The sequence below is a fragment of the Octopus sinensis genome, linkage group LG2 (genome assembly GCF_006345805.1).
Source record: "Octopus sinensis linkage group LG2, ASM634580v1, whole genome shotgun sequence".
NCBI classification, from domain to species: domain Eukaryota; kingdom Metazoa; phylum Mollusca; class Cephalopoda; order Octopoda; family Octopodidae; genus Octopus; species Octopus sinensis.
This window is the reverse complement of record NC_042998.1, coordinates 61,473,249-61,501,179: the sequence shown is the minus strand read 5'-3', so window position 1 is coordinate 61,501,179 and position 27,931 is coordinate 61,473,249. Positions and strand designations below refer to the sequence as shown.

General features: G+C 37.8%; 1 protein-coding gene across 1 annotated transcript in view; it reads left to right on the top strand.

Annotated features, from left to right (window-relative positions):
* LOC115224769 overlaps nucleotides 1–27,931 on the top strand; it is a 218,008-nt gene that overhangs the window by 19,396 nt on the left and 170,681 nt on the right. Inside the window, exons 3-15 of the mRNA XM_029795680.2 lie at nucleotides 7,522–7,593; nucleotides 7,962–8,033; nucleotides 8,993–9,064; nucleotides 9,374–9,445; nucleotides 14,265–14,336; nucleotides 16,408–16,479; nucleotides 18,187–18,258; nucleotides 18,544–18,615; nucleotides 21,119–21,190; nucleotides 22,481–22,552; nucleotides 24,510–24,581; nucleotides 25,290–25,361; nucleotides 26,319–26,390. Of these exons, the coding sequence (XP_029651540.2) occupies nucleotides 7,522–7,593; nucleotides 7,962–8,033; nucleotides 8,993–9,064; nucleotides 9,374–9,445; nucleotides 14,265–14,336; nucleotides 16,408–16,479; nucleotides 18,187–18,258; nucleotides 18,544–18,615; nucleotides 21,119–21,190; nucleotides 22,481–22,552; nucleotides 24,510–24,581; nucleotides 25,290–25,361; nucleotides 26,319–26,390 (936 nt within the window). The remainder of the gene's footprint in view (nucleotides 1–7,521; nucleotides 7,594–7,961; nucleotides 8,034–8,992; nucleotides 9,065–9,373; nucleotides 9,446–14,264; nucleotides 14,337–16,407; nucleotides 16,480–18,186; nucleotides 18,259–18,543; nucleotides 18,616–21,118; nucleotides 21,191–22,480; nucleotides 22,553–24,509; nucleotides 24,582–25,289; nucleotides 25,362–26,318; nucleotides 26,391–27,931) is intronic.

Sequence of the window (27,931 nt, the reverse complement as noted above, 5' to 3'; positions counted from 1 at the left end):
ACAATCCTTATTCAGGGACCTTTTGAGTGGGATGGGCTACTCGACCAGAAGAAAATTCTAACTGGGCCCCACCTGCAAGGTCATTCGCTGTTTATCTTGATATGTGATCACTATGTCGCGTACATATGGTTGTGATGCATGTGCCTGGTGTACCCTTATCAGACGGGTAGTCATGATGGGTATACTGGGCTTCGTGTATTTTACCCCAATGTCACTTTGATGGCATGCACTGCTCGCTCACTCAATAATAATAATAATAATAATGCCTGATGCAGTACCAGGCAGTGGCTCTCATGGCTTCTTATCTTAACTGGTTGGAAGTGTTATAATGTACATTGTTTTGTCTTGGGTTACAGCAAATATTCTGCTCAATACCACAGATTTGTTTGTCATTTGTTTGACCTGATGATATGTGCATCTCTGACCACAAGGAGAAGTAGTGGGGGAGCATCATAGCCATGTGTTGAGAGGGATTCTTTAGGGTTTGAATAATTCACCTCTGGAAACATGGGTAGTTCATTCAACATCCTTAAACAACTCTTATTCAGGGACTTTTGAGCGGGATGGGTTACTCGACCAGAAGAAAATTCTAACAGGGCCCCACCAGCAAGGTCATGTGCTGTTTATCTTGATATGAGATCACCATGTCGTTCACATATGGTTGTGAAGCATGTGCCTGGTATACCCTTATCAGATGGGTGGTCATGATGGGTATACTGGGCTTTGAATATTTTATCCCAGTGTCACTTTGATGGCATGCACTGCTCTCTCACTCAATAATAATAATAATAATAATAATAAAACATTGTGTACAGTGCTCAGGTGCACTACAACTCATCTAAAGTGTATGTATAGTACATAGGGTAATGTACAAGCGTCAGGAAAAGAACAGTGCATGAGTCATGACATACACATATGTGTATGAGTATGGAAGGGGGGCAATCAGGTGTAGTTTTGGCGGATTTCGGAAAGCATGAAGGCCTTAAAGGATGCAGTGTCATGGCAGTCAACAACTGACGCAGGCAGTTTGTTCCATGCTTCAGCAACTCTGAGCATGAAAAAATGTTTCCGAAAGTCATGGGAGCTGTGCAGTTTTCTGACTTTGTAGGCATGTCCACGTGTGTTGGAAACATGGAGATCAAAAAGGTGTTCAGTGTTGTTGTTGGTGAGGTGGTTGATAACTTTGTGGGTGTTTACCAAGTCCATCGCCAGATGCCAGAGCTTCAGTGAATCCATGCCCAGGGAAACAAGGTGCTCAGAGTATGGTAGGTGTCTGATGGAGGGTATGCGTTTGGTTGCACGTCTCTGAACAGATTTCAGGAGGTCAATGTTCTGAGCAAGACAGGGGTTCCAAACTGATGATGCGAATTCCAAGTGTGATCGTACCATAGCTGTATACAGCTTTAAATAGATGGCTGGAGAGCGGCTAACAAAAGTCTTGCTGAGTGATGCCAAGACACCCTTGGCCTTCTTGACAATTTTAGAGATATGCTTTGTCCAACGCAAATCACTCCTGACAGTGATGCCTAGGTCACGCTCGCAAGAGGATTTCTTGATATCAGTGTTGCGGAGGGAGTATGTGGACGCAGGGTTTTTTCTCCCAAAATGCATGGTGGTACACTTGTCCACAGCCAGTTTCAGTTGCCAGTCTGTGATCCATTGCTGCATTGTGTCCAGGTCTGATTGCAGGAAAGAGCTGTAAACAACAGGATCTATCCTCTTGATTTCAAGGTACAGCTTGATGTCATCTGCATATTTCAATACTGTGGCATTCTTTAAATTGGCATCTATGTCATTAATGTATGCCACAAACAAGAGGGGACCAAGAACAGATCCCTGTGGTACATCCGATGACATCTCATATGGTGTAGAATGCTGTCCTAGAACTGTGACTACCTCCTTTCAGCTGAGAATGAAGGATTTCAACCAGTTAAAAAGATTATCCCTCAAACCCATTGCAGAGAGTTTCACCATAAGCCTTTTGTGTGGCACAGAATTAAAAGCCTTAGCAAAGTCAAGGTAGACAACATCCACCCATGAGCCACTGTCAGTGATCTGAGCAATGTCCTCAAGGAACTCGACAAGCTGATCACTGCAGCTGGAGTTAGGGACAAATCCATATTGTGAGGGTCGGATGAGACTGAGAGCTCCAGAAGTTCCAAAGTGTTTCTCTGACACACGATTCCATCAGTTTTGCAATACAGCTAGTGAGACTGACTGGCCGATAGTTGACAGGTGATGTGCAGTCGCCCTTTTTGAACAGAGGAATGACACTGGCAGTTTTCCACTGCTCTGGAGTAGCACCATTGTTGAGACAGTACTGGAAAAAAATAGAAAGCTGGTGTAAAAGGAAGTACCTGCCACGTTTGAGAAGCAGGTATGTAACGCCATCAAGACCAGGGGAGGCATAGTTGCGCTTATTTTGAAGGTGAATAATAATACTTTTCTATCTTTACATTGTTGATTCTAGAAATTTTAAATTCATTAATAAACATTGTATCTTTATTGCCCTAGTTCCAAGCCATCTCCATCTTTGTATTTCTCATTTAGTACGCTGGTGTAGCAGCGTACTAGTCAACTGCTACAAAGGTAAAGGTGATGCCCTAGATACAAATAATTACAGAGGTATCAAGCTGTTGGATCAGGTAATGAAGGTTACGGAGAGGGTCATAGCCCAACTAATTAGAGAGAGAGTTAGTTTAGATGAGATGCAGTTTGGGTTTGTGCCAGGGAAAAGCACCACTGATGCTATATTCCTGGTAAGGCAGCTGCAGGAGAAATACCTAGCCAAAGATAAGCCCCTGTACCTGGCTTTCGTTGAGATGGAGAAAGCCTTTGATAGGGTCCCCCGATCCCTCATCTGGTGGTCAATGAGGAAACTAGGGATAGATGAATGGCTGGTGAGGGCTGTGCAAGCCATGTACAGAGATGCCGTAAGCAAGGTTAGGGTTGGCAACATGTACACAGAAGAATTCAAAGTAGAGGTTGGGGTCCACCAGGGTTCAGTCCTCAGCCCCCTCCTATTTATCATAGTCCTCCAGGCAATTGTGGAGGAATTCAAGACAGGTTGCCCCTGGGAGCTCCTCTATGCTGACGACCTCGCTCTAATTGCTGAGTCACTATCAGAACTGGAGGAGAAGTTCCAGGTGTGGAAGGAGGGTTTAGAAGCGAGGGGCCTTAGAGTCAACCTAGCTAAAACCAAAGTACTAATAAGTAGAAAGGTAGGCAATCCACAAATGTCCTCAGGAAGATGGCCCTGCTCGATCTGTAGAAAAGGTGTAGGTAGAAACTCTATAAGATGTACCCAGTGTAAGCTATGGACACATAAGAGGTGCAGCAATGTCAAAGGTAGGCTAACTGGGAAGATAGTTTTTATATGTGGCAGATGCTCGGGAGCATTGACCTCCGAAAATCTGCAGAAAACAACTTCCGTCACTTTCCAGGGGGAAAAATTAGAAGTAGTTGATAGCTTCCGTTATCTAGGTGACCAAGTCAGTAGTGGGGGTGGGTGTGCTGAGAGTGTAACTGCTAGAATAAGAATAGCCTGGGCAAAGTTTAGGGAGCTCTTACCTCTGCTGGTGACTAAAGGCCTCTCGCTCAGAGTAAAGGGCAGACTGTATGATGCATGTGTTCGAACTGCCATGCTACATGGCAGTGAAACATGGGCCGTGACTGCTGAGGACATGTGTAAGCTCTTGAGGAATGAAGCCAGTATGCTCCGATGGATGTGTCAAATCGAATCAAGTCAAACCAAATCAAAATAGATGAACATCAATGGAATTTGTATCCCTGTGGTACCAGTGCCGGTGGCACATAAGAAAACCATCCGAACGGGACCGTAGCCAGTACCGCATCGACTGGCCTCCGTGCCATGGGCACGTAACAAACACCGTCCGATCGTAGCCGTTTGCCAGCCTCGTCTGGCACCTGTATTGGTGGCACATAAGAAAAACACCGAAAACACCATATCCGAGCGTGGCAGTCTGCCAGCCTCGTCTGGCACCTGTGTCGGTGGCACATAAAAAAACACCATCCGAGCGTGGCCGTCTGCCAGCCTCGTCTGGCACCTGTGTCGGTGGCACATAAAAAACACCATCCGAGCATGGCCGTCTGCCAGCCTCGTCTGGCACCTGTGTCGGTGGCACATAAAATCACCCACTACACTCTCGGAGTGGTTGGCGTTAGGAAGGGCATCCAGCTGTAGAAACACTGCCAGATCTGACTGGCCTGGTGTAGCCTTCGGGCTTGCCAGACCCGAGTTGAACCGTCCAACCCATGCTAGCATGGAAAGCGGACGTTAAACGATGATGATGATGATGATGATTTAAAACTATGTTTGTTGAATTCAGCCAATTGTGCCTGTGCCCCCATTTTGTATATATTATATTATATGCAGGTGGCACGTAAAAAGCACCCACTACACTCACGGAGTGGTTGGCGTTAGGAAGGGCATCCAGCTGTAGAAACATTTGCCAGATAAGACTGGAGCCTGGTGCAGCCTTCTGGCTTCCCAGATCCCCGGTCGAACCGTCCAACCCATGCTAGCATGGAGAATGGACGTTAAACGATGATGATGATGATGATGATGATATGTAACATAGGAGAATTAACAACTGTGTTGTAATGTTTACCCCATCACTTTAATCACCACACCTCCACCTCCATCTTCAATTTTTCCATTTCCCTTATTTAATTCCCTCTATCTAATCTAACCGCTGTATCTCTGTTCTTTCAACCATTTCTCTCTTTCTCCCTCTCTCCTCTCTCTGCTTTCTCTCTCTGTCCCTCTCCTTCTCTCCCCTCCTTGCCTCTCCCCTCCTCATTCCCCTCTCCTCTCTCCACCTTCTCTCCCCTCCTTCTCATTCCCCCTCTCCTTCTCTTCCCTCTCCCTCTCTCCCTCTCTTTCCACTCTGCTCCTATCCTCTACCACTCTTTCCCTTCTTTCTCTCTCCCCCTCCATCTCTCCCCTTCTCATTCCCCTCTCCTCTCTCTGCCTTCTCTCCCTCCTTCTCTCTCCCTCCCTCTCCTTCTCTCCCCTCCTTCACATTCCCCCTCTCTCCCCTCCTTCTCATTTGCCCTCTCCTCTCTCCGCCTTCTCTCTCTCTCTCTTCTCGTTCCCCCTCTCTCCTTCTCTCTATTCCTTCTCATTCCCCCTCGCCTCTCCCTCTCTCTCCTTCACTTCCCTCCTTCCCTCTCCCTCTCTCTCCTTCACTTCACTCCCTCCCTCTCTTTCTCTCCCCTTCTTCTCTCTCCCCCTCTTCCTCTATATACTCTTCTCTCAATCTCTCCTGTCCCATAACACATTTTATAAGTTTATATATTTCATTTATTTATATTCAGCATGTTTTTTTTTTACCTGATCTATGTTTCCTAAAATGATTTTTGCCAATTTTTTTGTAAGCTAAACCAAGGTTTTAATTGATAAATACTCTTATTACACTATCATGGTTTATTGTAATCAATTTTAATTAACTCATTGACTATTTTTTCATTGTATTTCTCAAAGGGCAGTCATTTTGTCAAACAGATTCCTTCGAATTTGAAATTATAATCACCCTTATTGTAATCTATTCTATGTTGGTGATTAGGTGAGCTTTTGACTGAATCTTTCACCTTTTATTTTTTCAGTCATTAGACTTTGGCCATGCTGGAGCATCACCTTGAAGAATTTTAGTCAAATGAATCAAGCCCAGGACTTTTTTCTTTATGCTTGATACTTATTCTCTCAATCTCTTTTGCTGAACTGTTAAGTAATGAGCTCGTAAACGCATGAACACTGGTTGTCAAGTGGTGGAGGGGACAAACATAGACATGAACACACACCTACATACATATATGTGTGTGTGTGTGTATATATATATATATATATATAAAATATATGTATAGGCACAGGAGTGGCTGTGTGGTAAGTAGCTTGCTAACCAACCACATGGTTCCGGGTTCAGTCCCACTGCGTGGCATCTTGGGCAAGTGTCTTCTGCTATAGCCCCGGGCCGACCAAAGCCTTGTGAGTGGATTTGGTAGATGGAAACTGAAAGAAGCCTGTCGTATATATGTATATATATATATATATTTGTGTGTCTGTGTTTGTCCCCCTAGCATTGCTTGAGAACCGATGCTGGTGTGTTTAAGTCCCCGTCACTTAGCGGTTCGGCAAAACAGACCGATAGAATAAGTACTGGGCTTACAAAGAATAAGTCCCGGGGTCGATTTGCTCGACTAAAGGCGGTGCTCCAGCATGGCCGCAGTCAAATGACTGAAACAAGTAAAAGAAAGTATATATGATATATGGCAGACTTCTTTCAGTTTCCATCTACCAATAAATCATCACCATACTTTGGTTAACCGGAGGTTATAGAAAAAGACAGTTGCCAAGTTGCCCAGCAGTGGGACTGAACCCAGAACCATGTGGTTGGGAAGCAAGCATCTTAATACACAGCCATGCCTGCACCTATAATTGACAAAAGTAAAACTTTATGTAGAATATAACAAAAAAAGAGAAAAATAACCATGGTGTATTAATAATGGTGGTATAATAAACTAAATTAAACATAGAAATATATGTTATTTTGAAAGATACCAGGATTTACTGTTTTCTTATTTAAATCCAACGTTTGGAATTTATGAGCAATAAAATTCTGTAACTCACTGCTGAATAATCTGAATAGTTTGACCAGGGCTGACAAACTGGGAGGCTACACCAGACTAACTACTCTGAGAGTGTATTGGGTGCTTTTATGTGCAACTGGCATGGGTGCCTTTTACATGACACTGGTATCTGCCATCAGTGTGGTTTTACAACAGCTTATAAGAAAATGTGATTGAGAAGTTCCTGAAAGATCAGCCTAACGGATTCAGGAATATAATTGTTCTGAAACAAACATCAATGACTTTTAAGGAAATATGAAAAATCCTTAATTAAAAAGATAAAACTTGAACATTATTAATGCAATATGTTTGAAAACAAAGCTGTAGCAGTTAATTAATGCTGTAAAATATGAAGTCAGCAAGCAAGAAAATATTAACAAAATGTGGTTTAAGAAACTATGGTACAATTAACAACAACAATTGACAGAATAGATATTTTCCAGAGTAGACTATTGGCTTCATCCAGTACTATGCCTGTTACTGTTATTAGTCTTCACAGTTTCTCATTTTGAATAAATGTCTCCTCATTTGTTTTATATCATATGATAAATGTAATTATTTAACCATAATTTTTAGTATCTCATCAAGGTAGTGGGCTGGCAGTAATGTTAGCATGCCAGGCGAAATGCTTGGTGGTGTTTTGTCTGTCTTTATGTGCTGAGTTCAAATCCTGCCAAGGTTGGCTTTGCCTTTCATGCTTTCAGGGTCGATAAATTAAGTACCAGATGCGTACTGAGGTCAATCTAATCAACTGGCCCCTCCCCAAAAATTTGGAGCCTTGTGTCTAGAGTAGAAAAGAATATTTAATATTTAATCATAAATTTCCATAATTCTCATATATACAATTACTTATGAACTATTTTTATATTTCAGAGATCTGAGTGAAAATGAAATCACGAGTATTGAAGAAGAGTCTTTCCAAAATGTTAGGTATTTAAAATACTTGTAAGTTGGATCAGACTTGTTGAAAATATTTCATTGACGTTTCTGAATTATTTCTCTTATTTCTTATTATTTCTCTAAATTATTTCTCTTATTCCTTTCTCTGTCTTGGTCTTTCCCTATCTCACTGTCTTCCACTTTCACTTTGCCATTATTTGTTTCTATACACACATTCACAATCAAAGTACAAGCAAATGAATTTAGAGATAACTGATATATTCAAAAGTTCATACTTACATTTATCCATTCGTACTTCTAATCATATCACATTTCATAACATTTTCTATGAATATCTTGTAGTTTCTATACCTTATGATAAACCTAATTGTTTAGTTATAATATTCAATATTTTATCACTTTACATGTTACAGGTGGCTGCATGATAATAACATCATGAATATCGAAGAAGGGTCCTTCCAAAACCTTTCCAATCTAGAAAGATTGTAAGTTAAATTAGTTTTGTTGATAGAATTTCGTTGACAATACATTTTTAAATATTAAAGATTTAAGCATTTTCTTTCTTCCCCTCTCTTTCAATCTATCACGCATTTTACATATATGCATCTGTGTGTATTTTCATCTTATTTCTTTCTTTATATATTCAACTAAGTGTGATCACCCACCATACTTTCTATCTCATAATAAGTAAAAAGCACCATTTGAGTGTGGTCGATGCCAGTACCGTCTGACCGGCCCTCGTGCTGGTGGCACATTAAATCCAGCTTTAGAAACTAGCCGTCAGTCAAACGTGTATATGTAAATGCATACTTACATACATACATAAATACATACATACATACATACATACATACATACATACATACATACATACATACATACATAATATTCTCTTATAAGGATTCTTAAGAATCAAGGCACATCAACTCGTAGGGTGCCAGAAATGGCTAAGTGCATAACTGTTTACCATAGACACTGATGGATGCTAGTGAGTACAGGTACATACATACATATGACTATTAACACATTTATATTGTCTTTGCTTCCATACATATATACACATAGATCTACATAAACACACATATAAATATATGGAACTTACATTTGTAGCTATGTATGTGTAACGTTTTCAAAGGAATCTAGCTTACACAAAATACAGCTATATTATTCAGTTGAATAAGAGAATATAACTTTTCAAAACTATGGAACAAATTAAGTACTCCTTTATGGCTGATGCAATAGATATTTTCCAGAATAGACACTTGGATTGGATTCAACCATTAGTACTTTTAATAGTATCAAATTTCTTGATATTTTCCTGTTTTCTGTAATTATAACTTAAGTTTAAATTAGTATTAAGCTTAATTTTTTTAGCCATAATTTTTAATATTTTATCACAAATCAACTCTATATAATTTTTTATGAATTTCCTCTTATGTTACAGATCACTTATTAACAATAATATAAAGGATATAAAAAAAGAAACTTTCCAAAATCTTACCAATTTAGAATTCTTGTAAGTTGGATCAGACTTATTTATAGTACATTCATTACTAAATATTCTGTCTTCCTCTTTACAATTTCATTCTTGTAATCTATCTCTCACTTGGTGGTCTCTTTATCTCCTCGCTAATGATATAAACAGGTATGAATTTTGCACCAAAAGACTATATGAGAGTTTTTCTCATATATATACCACAGTAAATGTTGTTCTAAAAGAACATCCATGTTTAAGTGGGAATAAACGTTACATCTCCGCAATATCTAATATTTTCTTATCAATCTGCTCTGCACTATTACTTATGAACTCACTTTCATGTTACAGATATCTGGAAAAAAATGGAATCAAGAAAATTGAAAAAGGAACATTCCAAAATCTTGCCAATTTAAATGCCTTGTAAGCTGGATCTGATTATGTTATTATTTCATTAACGATGTATTTCTAAATATTAAATTCTTCCTCTTCTTCCTCTTTGCCTCTGTTTTCCTCTACCACTAAATTTATCTGTCATGCACATACACACACATATAAACAAATGAACATAACGGTAGAATTTACTTCATAAAATCATATTTCATTACGTTATCTGTCTATTTCTTTACTATTTTTCCTTTCTTTCCCCATATATATGTGTGTGTAATAGAGAAAGATAGCGAGAAAGAAAGAGAGAGAGAGAGAGTCTGTGTACTTATAAGCCTGAGAAAATGTTTGTGTCTAACGTATCTGGAACTGAGTGTGTGTGCATGTTTGAGGGAGTATCACCATGCATGTGCCAATCTGTTTATACATCTTGAGTATTTTATTGTGACACAGTTGAACATCAGCGCTAATTGAGTAGTATTATGCATACATATCTACCAAACAAAACTCTCTATTTTAATATATGTAGGTCTACATTTTTTAACGTATTTTAGAACAGTTCTGTGTGATTTGCATCAGCCTTTATGTGTATGCGTGTGTGTGTGTGTGTGATAGCGGTGTTCATGTGTGAGTGTTTATATATACACAAGCATACATATATACTTATATACATGCATATATATATATATATATATATGTATATATATATTAATAAATTCCAGGGTAACCCCAAAAATTAAGAAGATTTCTTTGCTAGCTGGGGTCTAGCGAGCAGAAAAAAACTGGTCAAATAGAGTGTATATTATTTATATAAATATACAGTGTACATTTAAACACATAAGAGATGGCCTTAACAGGACATTTGACTTGCTAGAAGGAGTAGTTAAACTCCAAACCGCTATTAGGGGTAATTTAGAAAGGGAATGAAAAATAAAGCAAAGCTATACTTTAGTAAATAAAATAATTTACCTTGGTGAAGCTATCGTCAGTAGGAAAGCCAAGATTAACATATAAAGATGAGGCGATACAGAACACAATAACTAAAAAAACTACAGCAATCTCTACCCACAATAACTAAAAAAACTACAGCAACTCAGGGAAACTAAGCCAGAACAACCTGCCATCCTCTACACACCATCATAAACTGCGAGCAGGGTACAAATTGTTGTCCTTAAATGCTCGCAGTTTATGCAACAAAATACATTTGTTCAACGCCTACGTCAGAAGTGTTGACCCTGACTTCATCACTGTCACGGAAACATGGGCGCATTCCTTACTCTGTGATGGGGTTTTCAACATTACGGGATACAACTTCTTCCGTAAGGACCGCACTAACCGCCGTGGTGGTGGTGTGATGGTCTACGTTCGTTCAAATTTTTTGGTAATTCCTTGTGCCGATTTGAACGAATCACAAGAAGAAGTTTTTTTCTGTGACGTGCGTATGACCATGTCAACACTCCTGCTTGGCGTTGTTTATCGTCCCCCAAGTTACCGTCGGGACACACAGCTTTGCAATGTCCTCCGAGCTGCTGCCAGGAAAACAGCCACTTATGTGTTTATTGCAGGCGATTTCAATCATCCTGAGATCGATTGGGAGACCTTCCATTGGCCACAGAGTGCAAACAATTTTGTTGAGCTTGTGCTGGACTCAAACTGGTCACAAGTAGTCACCTCTCCAACAAGAGGCGACAACACCTTGGACCTGCTCTTCACCACAACTCCTGAAGCGGTTATCAATTGCACTACGGAGGAACCTCTAGGTGACTCTGATCATGCTATGATCATCGCCAATCTGGCTCTTGCGGGCAACAAAAACCTGAACCATCTCCAATCTGCTTCCTTCGATTGGAAGAGAGCAGATTGGAACCTGTACCACACTGAACTACAGCACCCAAACTGGCGTGAATTCTACAACTCTGGAGATGTGAATACTATACTCCAGAGTATCCTGGACTCAATATGGGCAGCATGTGCAGCATCAGTGCCACGTAAACAAAAAGAGAAGAACCGCCCCAAAAGGGCAATTTTGGAAACTTCAGCGGTCCGACTTGCCAGGAGGGAACGTCGGACTGCTGAACGGGAATACAGGTTACATAAATCAGACACCAACAGGAAGAAGCGGAATAAATCCTCCAACCATCTCAAGCAAGTGACAAAAAAAGCAGTGCTTGAATTTGAACAGTGCATAGCAGCCAATCCTGACAGCAAGGTTTTCTGGAAATATGTGCACTCAAAGCAGAGACCTCACTCTCCAGTGGGCCCTCTTCGCAACCCTCACACAACCAGATCACTGACGACCCCAAGGAATGCGCAGAACTCATTGCCGAGTGCTATGCAAACATATTCACTGTTGAAAGTCAAAATGTGCCATCTTCACCATCACTAACAGCAAACTCCATAACAACTATGGAATTTACACCTGCAATGCTGCGACGTCACCTTCAAAATAAGCGCAACTATGCCTCCCCTGGTCTCGATGGAGTTACATACCTGCTTCTCAAACGTGGCAGGCACTTCCTTTTACACCAGCTTTCTATTTTCTTCCAGTACTGTCTCAACAATGGTGCTACTCCGGAGCAGTGGAAAACTGCCAGTGTCATTCCTCTGTTCAAAAAGGGCGACCGCACATCACCTGTCAACTATCGCCCAGTCAGTCTCACTAGCTGTATTGCAAAACTGATGGAATCGTGTGTCAGAGAAACACTCTGGAACTTCTGGAGCTCTCACAGTCTCATCCGACCCTCACAATATGGATTTGTCCCTAACTCCAGCTGCAGTGACCAGCTTGTCGAGTTCCTTGAGGACATTACTCAGATTACTGACAGTGGCTCATGGGTGGATGTTGTCTACCTTGACTTTGCTAAGGCTTTCAACTCTGTGCCACACAAAAGGCTTATGGTGAAACTCTCTGCAATGGGTGTGGGGGATGACCTTTTTAACTGGTTGAAATCCTTCATCCTCAGCTGAAAGGAGGTAGTCACAGTTCTAGGACAGCACTCTACACCATATGAGATGTCATCGGGTGTACCACAGGGATCTGTCCTTGGTCCCCTCTTGTTTGTGGCATACATTAACGACATAGATGCCAATTTAAAGAATGCCACAGTATTGAAATATGCAGACGGCATCAAGCTGTACCTTGAAATCAAGAGGACAGATCCTGATGTCTACAACTCTTTCCTGCAATCAGACCTAGACACAATGCAGCAATGGATCACAGACTGGCAACTGAAACTGGCTGTGGACAAGTGTACCACCATGCATTTTGGGAGAAAAAACCCTGCGTTCACATACTCCCTCCACAACACTGATATCAAGAAATCCTCTTGCGAGCGTGACCTAGGCATCACTGTCAGCAGTGATTTGCGTTGGTCAAAGCATATCTCTAAGATTGTCAGGAAGGCCGAGGGTGTCTTGGCATCACTCAGCAGGTCTTTTGTTAGCCGCTCTCCAGCCATCTATTTAAAACTGTATACAGCTATGGTACGACCACACTTGGAATTCGCATCATCAGTTTGGAACCCCTATCTTGCACAGAACATTGACCTCCTGGAATCTGTCCAGAGACGTGCAACCAAACGCATACCCTCCATCAGACACCTACCATATTCTGAGCGCCTTGTTTCCCTGGGCATGGATTCACTGAAGCTCCGGCGTTTGGCGACGGACTTGGTAAACACCCACAAAGTTATCAACCACCACACCAACAACAACACTGAACACATTTTTGATCTCCATGTGTCTAACACACGTGGACATGCCTACAAAGTCAGAAAACAATACAGCTCCCATGACTTTCGGAAACATTTTTCACGCTCAGAGTTGCTGAAGCATGGAATAAACTGCCTGCGTCAGTTGTTGACTGCCATGACACTGCATCTTTTAAGGCCCTCATGCTTTCCGAAATCCACCGAAACTACACCTGATTATATATACACTTTAGATGAGTTGTAGTGCACCTGAGCACTGTACACAATTATTATTATTATTATTATTATTATTATGTCTCGTGTTTACATGTTATAATTTTTCAAAACCACTGCGCAAGGGCGGTTTTTTATCTGCAGCAAATACAAAAAATGGCGATTTTCTTCCAAAATTAGCCAAAAAATCATTATATCATTACCCTGGAATTTATTAATAATGATATTTTTTGGCTAATTTTGGAAGAAAATCGGCATATTTTGTGTTTGCTGTCGATAGAAAACTGCGCTTGAGCAGTGGATTTTGAAAATTTATAAGATGTAAACATGTGGAGTGTTCTGTATCGCCTCATCATTATATGTTAATCTTGGCTTTCCTACTGACGATAGCTTCGCCAAGGTAAATTATTTTATTTAATAAAGTATAGCTTGAAACCATAGTATAGTAAATAGAGGGTAAATGATTTTATTTTTCATTTCCTTTCAAAATTACCCCTGATAGTGGTTTGGAGTTTAACTACTCCTTCTAGCTAGTCAGATGTCCTGTTAAGGCCATCTCTTATGTGTTTAAATGTACACTGTATATATATATATATATATAATTGAAAAAATTTAGAGTCAATCACAAGGAGTATTGTTGGACATTATTTTCAATCAGTACTATTGTTTCTATGAAACGTAGTTCTCCAAGCATTAAGTACTTGTTCATGCAACTGTTTCCCTGCATTATGACTCCTAGTTGTGTTTCCTCATGTGATATGTAAATATTGTCTCCATAAGTGCAAATTATTGGCTTCAAGAATATTCCCTCTGTTTGTTGTGGCCTGTGTACCATTTGGGGTCTTTCTCTCTTTACACTGCAATGGCTCCAATCTAACGTTTTATCACAAATTTGCTCGATATGATTTCTGACAAATATTTTTTTGTTTCAGACATTTGGATAATAATGAAATCACGGTCATTGGAGAAGGATCTTTTCATAACCTTCCCAGTTTGGAAATCTTGTAAGTTGGGTCAGCCTTGTAAGTTGGCTGCTATATTTGATAGTTTGAATAACTATATATTCAGGGATAATTACCACACTGTCTCGCTAAATAAGTCACATCGTGGTTGATTCTTTGTAGCAATCTTTCTCTTACTCTATGCCTTCACACACATACATGCATACATACATACACACAAATACATATAAGCAAATTTATGGATAAGCAAGTTAGACAGATCAATATATAAAGTACATTAAATACATGAAATACAAAAATGTATATATGTATGCATATAAAAAAGTCCGACGTACATAGAATACAAATGATATATAGAGTCAAGGAGTTGAAGAAAAGTATTACAAATCTAATGGCTGTTTCTGGGGGCTTGGTAGTCCACAAAAATGTTTGTAGATTGATTCCATCATAGGATGAGACGATTGTCTGTCTTCAGGGAAGAGATCTTACATTTGAGATGCTAAAGGAAAGAAGTTCAAAGATGGAACTTCTTTGAACTTCTTTTCACAATCGTAAATAATTTCACCTGTGCATCTGAAAACTTTATGTAAGAAGTTACAAGCTCAGGATGTGAACAAACCTACACAGTGCAAATTGGGGTGTCCTTAAGAAAATGCATGATTTTACATAGATCACCAATTGAAATACCGACATTTAGGCAAATGGGTAATATATAAGCATAAGTACCACTAAGAAACAACCAAATTTTACAATATTCTTACATCAACTTACCAACTGCACAACACAACAGCAAAGCATCAGCAAAGAGACAACTTTCATAACCAAATACTGTGAGAGAGAAAAGATGACATCTAACAAAACTACTATTACCACTACAACTTCCACTACTACTACTTCTACCACTCGTACAACCACTTTCCCACATTTAGTACTGAGTGAGATAGGGAAAATAGACTGTGGTGGTGGTGGAAAGGGAGGTGGTGGATAGTGAAAAGTGTATTTTTTTAACTGAACTAATTTTTTCACTAAAGGTTGTAACATATGTACAGTATATACTTTTTTGCTTATAGGAAAATAGAAAAATAAGAGTGAATATATATTTCATGAGTGTTATGTATTAATTCTACAAAACTGTGCATAAAGTATTAAGAGTGTATATATAAAGTACATTAAGTAATCATTGTATTCCAATTTCTTTCACTTTTCAATGAGTACCAGATGAGCAACTATCTTACCATACAGACACAACACTGGCTACGCTTTCAGGATTTTGAATTAAGTTTTCAGAAATAACCCAATAAGTTTGCCATTAATTCCGTGAAATATTCATGGGTTCTGCTTGTTGATAATATACTCTTTACAGACATGGCTGGGTTACTGTTACTGACTCCTTTTGATCATAACTGACCATGGAATTGCACCTAGAAAGTCACCCGCCCAGGCACAAGACACGGCAAGGTTGTTTATGGAAGACCAGCAGTCGCCCATGCATACCGGCCTACCATCTCCATGCCACCAGTGTCATTCATGGGAAAGGCAAAGGCTGATACAGCTTGGCACCTGTGACGTCAAAACTCATTTCTACAGCTGAGTGAACTGGATCAACATGAAATAAAATATCTTGCTCAAGAACACAACACGCAGCTCGGTCCGGGATTTGAACTCACAACCTCACGATTATAAGCTTGACGCTCTAACCACTGAGCCAGGCATCTTTACTGTAAACTATAAATATATTGACAAGAAATCATCGGGCACAGGGAGAACAGCAAGAGTCAAAACAATGAAGTACATCATCATTATTAATACTTTCCCACAAATTCAAATGCTAATTGATTCTGAGAACTTCTTTTCACATGGTGTATTTTCACAACACACATGATTTATTGAGGTAAAAAGAAACTTAGATACACCACATGTATGGTTGCTCTGTTTTTTTTATATAATATAGCAAAGAAAGAATTTACTGAATCGTGTTTATGCATTGAATTCACCCATTGGTACTTCTAATCATATAACATTTCATAACAATTTCTATAAATGTCACATAGTTTTTATGTTTTATGATAAGTTTAATTGTTTGTTCAATATTTTATCACTTTACATTGTACAGGTGGCTATATAATAATAGAATCACGGATATAGAAGAAGGATCCTTCAAAAGCATTCCAAAGTTAGAAACCTTGTGAGTTGGATTATTTTTGCTGATACTCTTTCATTTTCAATACATTCTGACATCTCTTTCTCCCCTGTTTTGATCACCCGTTTTATGTGCCTGTGTGTGCACGTGTGTATGTTTGCATGTCTGTGGATCTGTGTGTATTTGTGAATGTATTGTGTGTGCCAATTCTGTCTGAAAATCTTTTACAGTGGATTAGCTCTTAATCACTGTAGAGTAGAATTCTGACGAAACGCTTGTCAGACATGAGCCACACTTGTAAATACATATTTAGGACTACATTTGTAAATATTTTAATAAGTGTTGTGTGATGTGTAAGGCATTTAGTTCCTATTTTTAAGAGTTCGAAACAACAGGTTTATACTCACTCCTCAGTACCTTATACAATCAATGAATATATTACATGGATGTGTATTATTTATAACACTATACACACAAACACATACACATTTTCATCCATACATACAAATACAAAAAGCATAGACTGAAGACCTTGCCTGTACCTAGCTACTTATATATTGTTACATGTATGTATTTATGTATGTATGTATGTATGTATGGAATTATGTATGTATGTGTGTATGTATGTAATTATGTATGGCAAAACTTATCACCACTTACAAGTGGATGTTGTGTTGGATATTTACCACAAGGGGACTCTCTCATACAGTCTTGTGATGTGTATAAGCACTTCTTGTTTCTATCATCAGACAATCAATGCCACCTTTGTTGCCAGTACTACCAGGTCACATGATTTCATCCTTCTTTGGCCTTGCTAATGGTAGATATCTGACTGCTGGTAATAGCAGTATTCGCTCCACCACTATACTATGTATATTGTTGGTGGAGCAATTACTGCTACTTAGATGATTGAAGATTTTTTATGGCCGAACATCATGAGGTATAGCAAACCGTTAAGTGGCTATGTAGACAGATCCTTGAACGACTGGTTCTGGCGTACTTGGAGCAATCGTGTATCGTTTGATCAGATGGAGTTGGGTCGTGATGGTGATTCTTTCCTTCTTTGGCATTTCTTATCTGCCATTGTTGCTTCTTCAAGTGTCTACAGAAGCGTATATGGTGGAACTGTACACTCATCGAAGGAAGACATAAACAATGAGATCCTCCAGCAAGCCAACATCCCTAACTTTGAAACTTTACTGTTGCTCAGACATTTCAGATGAGTGGATAACATCTCACACAAGACAAAATCCAGAAGATGGAGGACCATATTCTATAGAGGTATAAGGCAGGGCAAAAGAGACAACGTTTCAGAGACTAGCTGAAATGCCAGCTCAGCCTTTTCAAATAATTTTCGAGATGAAGACAGACATGTAATTCTATGGTTAATGTTCAGAATTAGGTTCCTAAATTCAATTGGTGAGCAGCAAGCATGCTTATTGATATATTTTATATTCGTTAGGCATATTATCACTACTATCCGATGAAAAGTTACATGAAATTTTGAATAAACTGCTTGAGAAATTGTTTTGGCTTCAATGAAATAGAATATTATTCTATCTTTCGCATTCAAGTACAATTTTTCTTCTTTGTTTGTGTATATGTATGTCTATATATATGTAGGTGTGTGCATATATGTCTGTATGTATGTAAATATGAGTGTGTATGTGTGTATGTGCATGCAGTAATTTTTGATATTTTATTGTAAATCAGCGCCATACAATAATTTATGAACTCCATTTCATGTTACAGATCACTTCTTAAAAATAAAATCACGAATATTAAAAATGGAACCTTCCAAAAACTTGCCAATTTAAGGACCTTGTAAGTTGGATCAGGCTTGTTTTTGCTATTATATTGAACGATATATTTCTAAATAATATACGTTTTCCTCTTATCTTTTCTTTCTCTTAATCTCTCTCTATGTATATATGTGTGAGTATATAACACACACACATATATATATATATAACTCTCTGGATTTTGCTTCCTATTTCCTATATAATTATCACTTAATTAGTTCATGATAACCGTAATCCTTTAGTCATAATGTCTTAATAATTTATCACATATATGCTCTGTATTTTTACTTTTACTTTCATGTTACAGATATCTGGAATATAACAAAATTAATAAAATTGAAAACGCAACATTCCAGAACCTTGCAAATTTAAAGAACTTGTAAGTTGAATCTAACATGATATATTTCGTTAACAATGTATTTCTAAATATCAACTGTCTTTTTCTTCTATTTTTCTCTTTGACCCACTTGCTCTATCTCACAATCTTTCTGTCTGTTCTCTCTCGCTCTTTCCTTCTTTCTCTCTCTTCTTATCTCTCCCACTTAGACAGAGAAAGACGAAGAGCTAGTTTGTGAGTTTTTGTACGTATAAGTGTGTGTATATATGTGTATTTGTGTTGAAATGTATCTGTAACTGTGGGTATGTATGTGGGAGTATCAGCATAATACATGTCAGGGAATTAAACATCACAAGTCATTGAGAGTTTAGCAAAATTATATCTTTCCCCACTGATATTCATGTCATTTTGTTACATATTGCCTATGATTTAGTAGTATTACTATAGTATTGCTTTTTAATATTAGCATCTTCATATTATTTAATATTAGTATCTTTATATTAGCTATCCTTTTTGTGGCTGTTCAGTTATTATTGTTGCTAGTGAAAGTACGTAATTCCATGATGAGGAATTACTTTGTTAGTATTTGTAATGTTTGGGTTTGCAGAAGGTAGTTTTATCATTCCTTCCCCTATTTCTTGAGTTGTTAGAATTACCTTGTCCTAAGTTGGAACTAGTTTCATACCTACATTTACATTTAGGTTTTAAGCCGTTATTTCTACTTTTATTCCCTTGGTTGCTAACCATAGATTGAGAAATAGGAATTTTATATAAGCTTAGGTGTCTGTTAGTATGTTGATAAGTATGATTGGTTGCATTTCACCACGAATCAAGGTTACATTTTGTGTATTTGTAAATGTTTGATATATAGGAGAAGCCAGTGTTATCAGGTCTAGTTAAAAATGAGAATTTCACCATAAATTTATCAATGCAATGATGCTGTGATATTTATGTTTCGGTGGAAAGAGTTTCATTAGTATACCAAGAAAAAATTTGGTATGTTTCATTTTATGTCCTTGGTGTTAGGAGTGTTATACCAAGTTATGTTTCTTTTAGTATTAGATTTTTTAGTAATTATTCCTTGTGAAGTATTTTAATTGCTGCAAATAATTTAATTAAGATCTATCATAGTGATTCATTATAGTTTCTGGTCGACAATACCTCTGTCATATGATACAGTTATAGCACATTAAAGATAACTCTATATCCTTAACATTAAAATTATCATTAACAATTGTTTTTTCATTGAATAGGTGTGGAATATATTAGAGTTATCGCAATAAATGGATGCAGTCATAATGCTACTGATATTGATTATTTACACTTGATCACAATTAGGGCATTTTCTTGTATTATTATCTCCATATCTATTATAAAGTTGTAGTCATTAATGATCATAAGTTCAGTATTATTCAAATTAGATTTTAATTCTCTTTTTCTCTTGTTACTTAAATATTGATTAAGAAGAAATCAAGATGTATTTGTATTATTTTTTAGCTTTTAAATTATGTAATAAACAGTCTGATCAATAGAGTAACCTGAACTGTGTAGGAGGAACCACTCTTGCCTTCCGTTTCCAGTGACTCCTGTTGAATTTTATTAAAATCTTCCTTTCAGCCATTATGGTATTAATTTCCTGCTTGACAATGTCTATTATTTTTAAGCGAAACTTAAAACCTTATTCAGCAATATAACTGAAATGAAGACTAAGAGTTATCAATGTTGAGTTGAAAGTATTTTTATAGTATATGTCATTTGATAGCATGGTGGGACTTTATGGGACAAGTTGGACAATTTCTTTGATTTTAATGATAATTCTGTCTTGTATCAAAATGGAATGGACATATGAGTCGGATATTAGAAGTGGCATCCTTATCATCTTTCAAATTACATTTTGGATTTCATGATTCCAGGACTCTGTAATATCAGTAAGTTCAAGGAATTTGTAATAGCGTATCATTGTCATTGACTTTATTTAAGGTCATGTTATTCTATAAGTACTTTCAGCTGTTTTGTATTTAACTCATTATGTATGAACGTGCATGTGTATATGAATACATGTATATATATATATATATATATATATATTTATATATATGCACATATGTATATGCATATGTGTGTGTGCTTAAATACACACAATATATAATTATATACAACCCGTGCTAGTGCGGAAACCTGTCGTTAAACGATGATGATGATGATGATGATACATGTATATATGTCAACCACAAGGAGTATAGTTGGACATTATTTTCAATCAGTACTATTGTTTCTATGAAACGTAGTTCTCTAAGCATTAAGTACTTGTTTATGCAACTGTTTCCCTGCATTATGACACCTAGTTGTGTTTCCTCAGGTGATATGTAAATATTGTCTCCATAAGTGCAAATTACCGGCTTCAAGAGTATTCCCTCTGTTTGTTGTGGCCTGCATACCATTTGGGGTCTTTCTCTCTTTACACTGCAATGGCTCCAATCTAACGTTTTATCACAAATTTGCTCGATATGATTTCTGACAAATACTTTTTTTTTTTTTGTTTCAGACATTTGGATAATAATGAAATCACAGTCATTGAAGAAGGATCTTTTCATAACCTTCCCAGTTTGGAAATCTTGTAAGTTGGGTCAGCCTTGTAAGTTGGCTGCTATATTTGATAGTTTGAATAACTATATATTCAGGGATAATTACCACACTGTCTCGCTAAATAAGTCACATCGTGGTTGATTCTTTGTAGCAATCTTTCTCTTACACTATACACCCCCACACATACATACATGCATACATACACACATATATATATAAGCAAATGGATGGATAAGCAAGTTAGACAGATCAATATATAAAGTACATTAAATACATGAAATACAAAAATATATATATGTATGCATATAAAAATGTCCAACGTACATAGAATACAAATGAAATATAGAAACATGGGGTTGAAGAAAGGTATTACAAATCCCACGGCTGTTTCTGGGGTCTTGGTAGTCCACAATAATGTTTGTAGATTGATTCCATAATAGGATGAGACGATTGTCAGTCTTCAGGGAAGAGATCTTACATTTGAGATGCTAAAGGAAAGAAGTTCAAAAATGGAACTTCTTTGAACTTCTTTTCACAATTGTAAATAATTTCACCTGTGCATCTGAAAAGTTTATGTAAGAAGTTACAAGCTCAGGATGTGAACAAACCTATATAGGGCAAATTGGGGTGTCCTGAAGAAAATGCATGATTTTGCATAGATCACCAACTGAAATACCGAAATGTAGGTAAATGGGTAATATATAAGCATAAGTACCACTAAGAAACAACCAAATTTTACAATTTTCTTACATCAACTTACCAACTGCACAACACAGCAGCAAAGCATCAACAAAGAGACAACTTTCATAACCAAATCCTGTGAGAGAGAAAAGATGACATCTAACAAAACTACTACTACCTCTACAACTTCTACTACTACTACTTCTACCACTCGTACAACCACTTTCCCACATTTAGTACTGAAGAAAAGGGGGAAATGATTGTAGAACAGTGTGAAATGAAGTATTTTGCTGCTCCAGAAGATAATGCACACCCCAGTACGGGAAACGAAACAACAACCTTGTGATCGCGAGTGCAAATGCGAACAGCTAGACCACTCACTTTCAGAGACAAAAAATATACAGATAAATTATTCAAAACACTGAAATATAAAATCAACATAGAAGAAATTAAAGGAATGTTAAGTACTATGGTAGAATTTGATACTAATTATTGATAGAGTCAATTGATATATTCAAGAGTTCACACTTGCATTTACCCATCTAATCATATCACATTTCTTTCTTTAAATGTCACACAATTTATTTTGTGATAAACCTAATTGTTTAGTCCTAATATTTTACCACTTATCATGTTACAGATGGTTGTATGATAATAAAATCATGAGAATTGAAGAAGGGTCCTTCCAAAATGTTCCCAGTCTAAAAACCTTGTAAGTTGTCCCAGTCTTTTAATAGTATTTCATTGACAAATATCAATGGCGTAAACATTAATTTTTCTCTCTTTCCCTACTCTCTCTCTCTCTCTCTCTCTATCTATCATTATCATGCTCATTATATATACTTTTGCTTGTGTGTGATGGCTGGTTATGTATATGCTTGTATATCCATGAATCCGTTTGTGTGTGCGTGTGTGTGTGTGTAGATATATGAAGAGCATTAACATGAATGTACTGTGATTTAGATCTTGATCATTAGTTGAGTAAAGCTGTAACCAAATGTTTGCCAGCCATGACATTCACTCCTGACAGTGTATTTGGGGCTACATTTTTATACCTAATATAAAACAGTGATGTAAAGGATTTTCTTATATATTACATGAATGTTTTTTTTGTTTCAAGCAGTTAACACGCACATACATATTGATATGTTATTATTATATTTTAATATTATGAATAGTTTTAAGTTGGCACAATCATTAGCATGCCCAGCAAAAATGCTTAGCAGCGTTTTGTCTGTCTTTATGTTCTGATATCAAATTCTGCAGGGGTCAACTTTGCCTTTCATCCTTTTGGGGTCGATAAAATAAGTAGCTATTGAACACTGGGGTTGATGAAATCAACTTGCGCCCTCTCCACAAATTGCTGGACTTGTGCCAAATCTTGAAACCAGTATCATAATTAGTTTTTTAGCGCAGAAAATTGGCAGAATCATTAGCATGCTGAACAAAACTCTTAGCAGCATTTCATTCATCTTTATGCTCTAAGTTCAAATTTCTCCGAGGTTTACTTTGCCTTTCATCCTTTCGGGGTCAATAAAATAAGTACCAGTTGAATACTGGGTTTTGCCTAATTGACTTAGCCCCTTCCCACAAAAACTGCTGGTTTTGTGTCCAAATTTAAAATCAATATTATAAATATTTTTGTCATTATCATGTATATTTAAAAAGAAATTTTCCAGTTATAAATATTTGAAAGGCAATATTTCAGGATGCTAGTTTTTCTTTAATTCTCTTTATTTTCACATTAAATCGATTATCACATTTTTTGCAAAAATCCAATGGTTTCATCATAGTGTCAGCAATTTCAAGGGGTATCTATGTAACCTGTAATTTCTTTGTGGATGACCAGAAAATCTATATTAAAATTTTTACAAATTCTAAAATACAGCTGGAATTAATAATGTTTTCAGTTGACATAACAATAGAATTTGGTCAAAAGAAATGTTCAAAGTTGGTTGTTGAACAAGGAAAATCAGTTCCTCAAACTCAAAACCTGTTCATCAGCGGTTTCTCTACCTTTGCTGTTTCATACAAGAAATGTTAGAAATACCCAAGCATTTATGAAAACATATGGAAAGGTGACCTAGGAAATATGGTGGTCAGAACTCTCCTCTTAGAAAACAATATCCTACAATGAATTTTCGATATCAGTGCTGATGCCAACATTTAGGATGCTTGACTGGTCTGTAGAAAAAATCCACTCCAAACTCATTAAAACCTGCATGACCTTTATATCAACTGGAAACGTTCACAGAAACAGTGATGCCGATAGTCTCTACTATAGAAGAGATGAAAGAGATCGAAGCTTGACATTAGTGCAGTCAGTCTAGCATATCCATTTCTCTGATATTCATTGGCTTTATAAAATAATATGTTTTAATGAATCTAGCTTACAGAAAATGTGGCTAATACAATTATTCAATTTTATAATGAAAGGTAAGTTTTCAAACCTATGGTACAATTTAGGTGTTCATTTGTGGCAGATACAATCAATGTTTTGCTGTGGAGGCACAAGGATTCAACTATTAGTATACCTGATAATTTCCTCATATTTCCTTATTTCTGTTAAATTCAGATTTGTATTACACTTACTTGTTGAACCTTAATTTTAAAATGTTATCATAAATCAGCTAAATACAAATTCTTATGAAGCCTCCTTCATGTTACAGATCTCTTCTTAGAAATGACATCAAGCACATTGGAGAAAGAGCCTTTCAAAACTTCCCTAATTTAATGATCTTGTAAGTTTGACTAAACTTTTTAACACTATTACATTAACCATACATTTCTAGATATCATTTCTTCTCAACCTCTTTCTCTCCCTCTCTCTCTCTCTTTCACACACATGTTTTTGTATGTGTGTGTAATATATAATATTTGTATATGTACGCATGCATTGAGACATATTAGTTTATCCTACTGATGCATTGCACATACACAGTGCTCCAGCTCATCGAGGGTTTGGTGCATAAAGGCAGCACACTCACACTTTTTCCACCACCACTGAGGTTTCCACCAACCTGCCCGTATGAGAAGAACGGTGAGATCAGAGCAACAGTTTGCATGTTCACTTGACTGAGTGGTGACGCCAAGCTGCTGCTGTGCAAGAACAGAACCATAGCCAAGTTGTTTTCCAAAAGCATCTCAACCTCAAAGTGTATGCCTTAACTCAGCAAGTGTTGTCTGCCTGTTGTTTCTGAGAGGAGAGCAGCAGCGTTGCCCGTGGGTTTGCCACTCTGGAGCATTACTTCAGCGCTGTGCCACCCTACTTGTTTCAAGTGATCAAGATGAAAAGGATCACTTGCATATGACTTGAGTTGATGTTTGAAGTGATGTGCTTAGTAGAGCAGCTACCACATTGCACAGGCGGCATGATTAGTTTTGTTATGTATGTGCATATCACAAATCTGCTCTGTAATTTTACTTATGAACTCACTTTCATATTACAGATACCTGGAACAAAACAAAATCAAGACAATTGAAAATGGTGCCTTCCAAAATCTTGTCAATTTAAGGAAATTGTAAGTTGAATCCAACACCAGACTAGACTTGCTTCATCTGTCAGTTGTAGACTCATTACACAGATGGTTTGGCTAAATTGATCTGTCAGTGTACATATTTGCCATATGAATTTATGGTTGATTTAGTGAACTGCTAATGCGTATAGTAAAAATTAATCTAATCAGCTAAATGCAATATAAGACCATAAAAATAAAATTTGATCATCACTAAATGTGACTGATGGTGCCAAATAGCACTTCTATTACAAGAAATAAGAGTTAAAAGTCCTTACTACTGTATGAATTACACACTATATGTATACACTGACAAGGGAGATAACCATCCCATGAGTGAAGCTAGGAGCACTGGGCTTGTTTAAATTAAGATAAGCACCAGTACACAACTATAATTTATTACTTCCTACCTAAGTTTTGCCATTACAGTTATATAGACAGCTGCATTTGATATTCCAAGTGTAGTTGGATTTTTAACCGCAATGGGATCATCAGGGGAACACTTTATTGCATTCCGTTACAGAGCTCTAATAACTGAAGTCAGACACATTGTGAAGTAATTTATAAGTACTTAGAGGTGGAAGTAGAAAGACGGCAAGTGGCAAAAAGAAAAAAGAAAGAAAAGACTGCATTACATGGTAATAAAAATGATAAAATGTAAGACTAAATAAATAAAGCACAATAAGTAATGGCTGTGGGGGAATTTCTGCTTCACTAGACCCAAGTTCTGGCCTCCTACCCTACCCCACCCCGATTGCACTACTCTGTGTGGGCATGTTTGAGAAAGACACCATCTGTTGTTCCAGAAATATTTCTCCTAGTATCGATTTTAATCGCATATTTTAAATTTCTTATAAATATATTTATTTTATTTAATGCTAGACCTAACTTTCAATCCATAATATTTAATATTTTGTCTCAAATTTGCTTGGTATATTTCTTATGAAAACCATTTTGTTTCAGACACCTGGATAATAATGAACTCACGATTATTGAAGAAGGAACCTTCCAAAATCTTCTCAATTTAGACACCTTGTAAGTTGAATTTCATTGACATCGAAATAGCATGGATTTAGTGACAACCCTAATTTCTACATTTTTATATGAACCAGAATATAAGTATAGAGTGCAATAATGATTAATAAATGGGGGACAAAAGAACATGAGATACATAATTACATTGACTTACAGCTATTTCCAGTACATTTGAGATATTTCCCTGGTCTGAAGAGGAAATTCAGTCAGTCATTAAAATCGTAACTGTGTATAGCAAGGTTTTTATTGTCCAATAGTTAATGTCACATGATTCCATCTGCTTTCTAGAAACACCACTGATGACTATTAACATGAGTGTAGTAGTCTTTCCTTTTTCTTTAAGCACAACTGTCACTCAACGACAACTTAGAAACTAAAAAAAGTGCTTTTACAAATTGTGGTTTCAAGTTACTCTTAAGTTGAATATATTCTACAGGTATCTCTATCAAATCAGTTGCATGTGGAAGTATATCATCATCATCATCATCATCATTTAACGTCCGCTTTCCATGCTAGCATGGGTTGGACGGTTCAACTGGGGTCTGGGGAGCCCGAAAGCTGCACCAGTCCAGTCAGATCTGGCAGTGTTTCTACAGCTGGATGCCCTTCCTAACGCCAACCACTCCGAGAGTGTAGTGGGTGATTTTATGTGCCACCGACACAGGTGCCAGACGAGGCTGGCAAACGGCCACGCTCGGATGGTGTTTTTTATGTGCCACCGACACAGGTGCCAGACGAGGCTGGCAGACGGCCACGCTCGGATGGTGTTTTTTATGTGCCACCGACACAGGTGCCAGACGAGGCTGGCAGACGGCCACGCTCGGATGGTGTTTTTATGTGCCACCGACACAGGTGCCAGACGAGGCTGGCAGACGGCCACGCTCGGATGGTGTTTTTATGTGCCACCGACACAGGTGCCAGATGAGGCTGGCAAACGGCCACGATCGGATGGTGCTTGTTACGTGCCCACAGCATGGAGGCCAGTCGATGCGGTACTGGCTACGGCCACGTTCGGATGGTTTTCTTATGTGCCACGTGCCACCGGCACTGGTACCACAAAGATACAAATTCCATTGATGTTCATCTATTTTGATTTGTTTTGATTTTCACTTGCCTCAACAGGTCTTCACAAGTGTCACAAGAAGGAAGGTATGCACAGGTGGACTGACTACGTCCCAGGTAGGGGCCATGGGTTATGGCCTGACTAGTCTTGCCGGGTCTTCGGATGGTGTTTTTATGTGCCACCGACACAGGTGCTAGATGAGGCTGGCGAACGGCCACGATCGGATGGTGTTTGTCATGTGCCCACCGCACTGACTACGGCACTGATGGATTTCTTGTGTGCCACAGGCACTGGTACCACAAGATACAAATTCCATTGATGTTCATCTATTTTGTCTATTTTGATTTGATTTGATTTTTTGATTTTCACTTGCCTCAACCGGTCTTCACAAGTGTCACTAGAAGGAAGGTATGCACAGGTGGACTGACTAGTCTTGCCGGGTCTTCGGAAGGTGTTTTTATGTGCCACCGACACAGGT